Source organism: Lonchura striata, chromosome 33, assembly GCF_046129695.1.
Source record: "Lonchura striata isolate bLonStr1 chromosome 33, bLonStr1.mat, whole genome shotgun sequence".
In the NCBI taxonomy this organism is placed as follows: Eukaryota; Metazoa; Chordata; class Aves; order Passeriformes; family Estrildidae; genus Lonchura; species Lonchura striata.
In genome coordinates, this window is record NC_134635.1 from 884,376 (window position 1) to 889,742 (window position 5,367).

Consider the following 5,367-nt stretch of genomic DNA (forward strand, 5'->3'; position numbering starts at 1 on the left):
GGTAAGACTAATACCTTAGCTTTAAGGTATCAAAAGGACAATGAGCTCTGGGAGAAGGAAAAAAGTAGTGATATTCCAAATTGCAGCTCCTAGGACTAAAAGATAACTAACAGGAGTTTTGTTAGTAGTAGGATTTTGTCCCATACAGGTTCAAAAGTTTGGACTAACAGCCAATGCCTTTTATTTGGCAATCAAAGACCCTGAAGAATTGCTGGAATGGCCCTGACAATGTTGAACCAGTTTTAAATACCATAAAGGATGCTCATGGAAGCACCAGCTTCAGGCCTTCCAGATACAACTAAGCTCTTTTCATGATGTATGCACAGAAGGCAACAAGTAGCCTTTGTAGGGATGACACAGCTTCTTGGAAGTTGGCAAAGGCCAGTGCCATCCTTCTCCAAGCAACTGGATGGTCAGCATGCTTATGGGCCATAGCAGCCACCATCCTAATGATGCAGGAGGCCCAGAAATTCACTTTGGGATGATCACTAACTGTGCCCCTATGCCATTGCTGGCTATTCAGAATCCAAAGGGACATTACTGGATCTCTCTAAGCTGACTAGCAAAATACCAACCTGTGCTAATGGACTGGGGAGAGAAGTAGTCATGTGTGTGACATCAACTTCAAATGAAGCCATTTTGCTCCATACTGAAAAGCAAGGACCTTTTCAATATGACTGCACACCGTGGAGCAGTCACGATGCCAAGATTTAAGGGATGAGACTTTACAGAAACCAGGCAAAAGCTGTATGTTGATTTGTGAATACAGGTAAGTTAGCCCTGGTGGGATGGAAGAGATCTGTGGTATCCCAGAGGGTCTGTGTCAAGTACCCCCAGGACAGCATTGACCCACAGAGCATCACCCTGTGCCCACAAGTCTCCCACCCTCACCAGCTTCTTGGGCATCCAGCTGCCTGACCTGTGGGATGGCAGAGCAGCCGGATTTCACCGCCTGCATCACACCCAACTGCACAGGCAGGAGCCCCCACAGCTCGGGGACACCCTCCCCAGAAAATTCCACGTTCCCCCCTGACAGCCCCATTTTCCACAGGGCTGTATTGCAGCGAGTGCTGCAGAATCCTGAACACCTGCTCCGTCTGCATGGCCCCCCTGAGCTCCCCGGCCTCTGGGGATGAGGAGATGTGAGCAGAGGGGTGCCGGGGGCCTGCCCGAGCCTGGGGGGCTGCAGCAGGGGTGGGGGGCTGCAGCTCAGCCCTGCCTCTGTGCCCCCGCAGGGACTCCAGTGATGAGGAGACACCGGGGCTGTGGCTGGGCACTGAGCGGGCGCTGCGGGGCCAGGAACGAGGGCGGCGGCTGCTGCAGCGCATCAAGGACATGATCGAGGGCTGGAGGCTCCCCTTTGGAACGGCGGCCCAGCTGTGAGTCCAGATGGAGGAGGAGGATAAGAGTGAGCAGAGCAATGTGGGCAGCACTGGGGTCAACAAGAGCAGATTACTCTGCAGGTGAGGGCTGGCTGTGGGTTGGCAATGTCCCTTGTTCTCCCCAGCACTAGGGATGCTGGATGCCAACACTGCACTCCTCTCTCCCAGCAAGACTTCAACTAACAGCAGCAGGCCAAGAACAATGAAAGCGAGGGCCCAGTGACAGCAGGACGGTGCAATGTAGCAGCAAAAACACGGGTCTGGGTGCTGGGATGTGCTTGGAGCCCCACCAGTGCAGCAGAAGCTGAGTGCCACTGGGCGGGGAAGGACTGGTGAATAAATCGCCTAGTCCTCAAGGCACCTGAGTCCTGGTACTCTGAGTTGGCATCCATCATTCCATGATGGTCCTGACTTTGTGATAGCCCAGCTCCTTGCTGCTCCAGCTCCATCCCTGCTGTGACCCCAGCCTCTCAATGTCCCCCAGCCCCATCTCAAGCACCTTGGTGACACCATCTCCATTCCCACTGTGCCTCCAGCCCCTACACACCTCTGTCCCCAGCCTTTATGGTGTCCCCATTCCCACCCCTGTGGTGCCCTCAGCCCCATGCTGACCCCCACCCCTGGATGTCCCTCTCCCCACACACAGTGACCGCTCCCCATTCCTGCAGTGCCCCAGACTCTCAATGTCCCCATCCCCATCCCCACAGTGTCCCCAGTCCCGAGCTGCTCCAGGGTGGGGATGCAGAATGGACAGACAGCCGGACGCAAGAGAAGTCCCTGCTTCTCCATTTATTACCAAGCAGCCTTCGTTTTAAAAAAAAAAAAAAAAAAAAAAAAAACACAGACGTACAGACAGGCAGAGGCGGCCCGGCGGGGCGGGGGCCGCCCGCCCGTGGTTTGTTTGGTTCCTGACACCAGAGAGGTTCAAGTAGCCGAAAAGGTTCAAGTTCACCATAAGGCACTTTAAAGCCATGACGGGAGCAGAGCCCCCCCCGGCCCCATCACCCCTCCCGGCGCTCCATGGCAGATGTGGAGGCCGGGCAGCGCTTGGCAGCGGAGGGGCTGTGGGGGGGGAATATATTACATCATCTTTTTAAATATAGATAAAACTCTTATTGTAGACAAATAGTGCCGGTCCCCTCCACCCCCGGGGAGGCTGCGCCCTGCGGGGGGCATGTGCAAAGGACAGAGGGGTGACCGTGGGGGCCCGGCCACCCCAGGGAAGGGGAGGGTCCCACAGGGCCGGGGGATTTCGGAAGGGGGAAGGGTCCGGGGGGGGGCCGGGGCTGCCCCGCACCCGGGTGGGCTCACCCGAATAGTGCAACCAAGAGAAAGCAGCCGGGAGTGCAGGGGCGAGGGGGGCTCGCCGGGGAGGGGCTGCTCGGAATGGGGAGGTGGGGACAAGCTATGCACAGCGTAGGGCAGTGCCCTCCCCCCCCTCCCCCCTCACTGGAGAGGGTGGGGAGGCTCTCCCCACCTGGGGAGGGAGGCCTTGGTCCATGGATGCCCCTGCCTGGTCCTGGCATCCACGAGGGGTTTGGTGGGGGGACATCTAAGTCCCAGTCCCCCCATCACCCGCCTGGGCATGACCAGGTGGGCCCGGGCACGGTGGGGGGTGGTAAGGGCCCCCCACCCCCTTGTGCAAATCGGCCGAGGGGAGTTTCCCCCTTTGCATAACCAGGAATGAACCGTGACGGGAAAAACAGGAACAGAAACCCCAGTGGGCACGGCACAGCTCGGCATGGAACAGCACGACACCTGCCGTTGCATTGCCTCTATGCCGTCTCCACCGGCACAGTGCCATCTGGCTGCGGCCCTTCCTCACCCTCCGGCTCCTCTTCCTCCTCCTCGGGCTGCCCTGGAGCCCAGTAGCGGGCAATGGAGAGGCGCAGCCCCTCCAGCCGCCCATTGGAGAGGTCGAGGCCCGGGGGCCCCGCGGGCGGCGGAGGCGGCTCATCGCGGCGGCGGCGGCGGGTCCGCACCTCCAGGCAGTTCTGGCCCTTGAGGTGCCGCTGCAGGTGGTCGTCCTTGGCGAAGGCCTTGTGGCAGAGGTAGCACTCGTAGGGCCGGGCGCCTGTGTGCAGGTGCATGTGGTTCTTCAGGTCATAGCTGTGCAGGAAGCGGGCACTGCAGTGCTGGCAGGAGTAGGGCCGCTCACCTGTGTGCTTCCGCATATGGATCTTCAGTTTGTCGTTCCTGGAGTTGGGACACACAGGGAGATACTGGCATTGAGTAGCCAACATAGCATCCAGCTACAGTGGGGACAGCAACGGTGCTGAAAGCCTGAGAGCAGGGATGCTCTGTGGGGCACAGGGGTCTGGGTGCTTGGAGGGGCAGGGGACCATTGTACAGCTGCATGGCTGAGATGTAGCTGGCTGTTTGCAGGGGGGATGCTGCTGCCTACCCCGGGCTGCTCTGGCAGTGCTTACATAGTGCAGAAGACTCCCCTGGACCTGCACCACAACCATGCTGGGTGCAGATGAAGTGTTATGGGTACCATCAGGTACCAGGCCTTGGTCGATCTGGCAGCACTCACAGAATGCAGAACACCCCACTGACCTGACTGCACCAGTAGGTATGGCAAAGGGACACAAAAAGGGATGCTACTGGGTACCTCAGGTCAGTCCAGCAGCATTCATGAGGTGCATAAGGCCCCATAACCCCACTGCACCACAGCAGAACTTGCAGGGTGTGCCATGGAGGATGCCATTGGGTACCCCCTGTTGGTCCAGAGCACTCATGGGGTGCAGAAGACCCTCTAAATGTGCACTGCACTGGCAGGATTGGCAGAGGGGTGCTTTGCTGTATTGCCATCAGATACCCCAATTTGGTCTGGCAGCATTCAGGGGATGCAGAAAACTCCGTGAACCACGCCAGGCCTGTGGCCAGGCCCCAGTAGAACTGGCAGGGGGAGTGCCATAGGGGATGTCATTTGGTACACATCAGACGGGGAGAATCCGTCCAGCAGTACTCACCGTGTGAATCGGACTCCGCAGACCTGGCAGGCGAAGGGCTTCTCACCCGTGTGCGTGCGCATGTGGCGAGGCAGCTTGCCGGCACCATGGATGACCTTGTGGCAGACGGGGCACTCCTGGGGCATCTGTGAGCGGCGCTTGCGCACCAGCTTGTCGGGGCTATCCAGCCCAGGCGCCAGTGACTCGTGGTGCAGAGAGCCCAGATACGCCATCAGGTCAGGGTCGATGGCATCATCGTCAGAAGCTGCCTCCTCAGGGGACAAGGGGGGCTGGTAGGGGAAGGGGAAGGGGTGTGGGGGCAGCTCCTCCTCCTCAGGCAGCTCAAAGCTGTCATAGGGCAGGGACAGCCCCTCAGGCAGAGGGGGCGAGGGCAGCTGGGAGGGCGGCGGAGGGCTGCCGGAGCCCTCAGCCTCAGCGGGTGGCTCCTCGGCATGGTTGTTGAGCTGGGCACCGCGGGCTTGCAGGAACTTGCGGGTCTTCTTGCTGCGGCGCGGGGTGGGGCGGGGGGGTGGCGGAGCAGGCACCTCACCCTCGGGGAGGGTGGAGAAAGCCTCCAGGTAGCGGCGGGCACGCTCGCAGTCGCCGTCATCGGGACCGGGTGCCTCCAGCCCGCTGCCCTGCAGGATCTCCACGCAGGCAGCGATGACACAGGGGATCTCCAGCAGCCGGGCGGCACGCAGCACCTCGCCCATGTTGGCGCTGCTTATGGTCAGCGTGGCTGTGTAAGCAAACTCCAGCAGCGCACCCAGTGCCTCTGGCCCCACAAAGTCCAGCTCACAGACCTCCTGCCCCGGCCCCGGCCCTGCGAAGAGCTTCTTGAAATAGCGGCTGGAGGCAGCCAGGACGGCACGGTGGGTGCGGTACTCCAGCCCCTGCGTCTTGATGGTGACGTCGCAGAGCAGCCCCAGCTGCCGCTGCTCGTTCAGGCAGCTCAGCAGCTCACTGCTGTGCTCAGGGAAAGGGATGCCGATGAGGTCGTCCTCTGGGCTGGCCATCGTCCTCACCTGCAG

General features: G+C 60.1%; 1 protein-coding gene across 1 annotated transcript; it reads right to left on the reverse strand.

The window, feature by feature from the left end:
- Positions 1-3,122: 3,122 nt before the first annotated feature.
- Positions 3,123-5,367, reverse strand: ZBTB7B (zinc finger and BTB domain containing 7B). The gene is made up of 2 exons (XM_077789380.1): positions 4,358-5,367; positions 3,123-3,578 (listed from the first exon to the last, which is right to left on the reverse strand). Exons 1-2 carry the CDS (start codon positions 5,350-5,352, stop codon positions 3,158-3,160), a joined length of 1,416 nt encoding a protein of 471 aa, XP_077645506.1. The 5' UTR covers positions 5,353-5,367; the 3' UTR covers positions 3,123-3,157.

Excerpts from the sequence above, each read along its gene's own strand:
- ZBTB7B (XM_077789380.1), bottom strand. The coding sequence starts at position 5,352 with ATGGCCAGCCCAGAGGACGACCTCATCGGCATCCCTTTCCCTGAGCAC. Across the intron at positions 3,579-4,357 it reads TGCGGAGTCCGATTCACACG|GAACGACAAACTGAAGATCC; the intron begins GTGAGTACTGCT and ends TCCCAACTCCAG.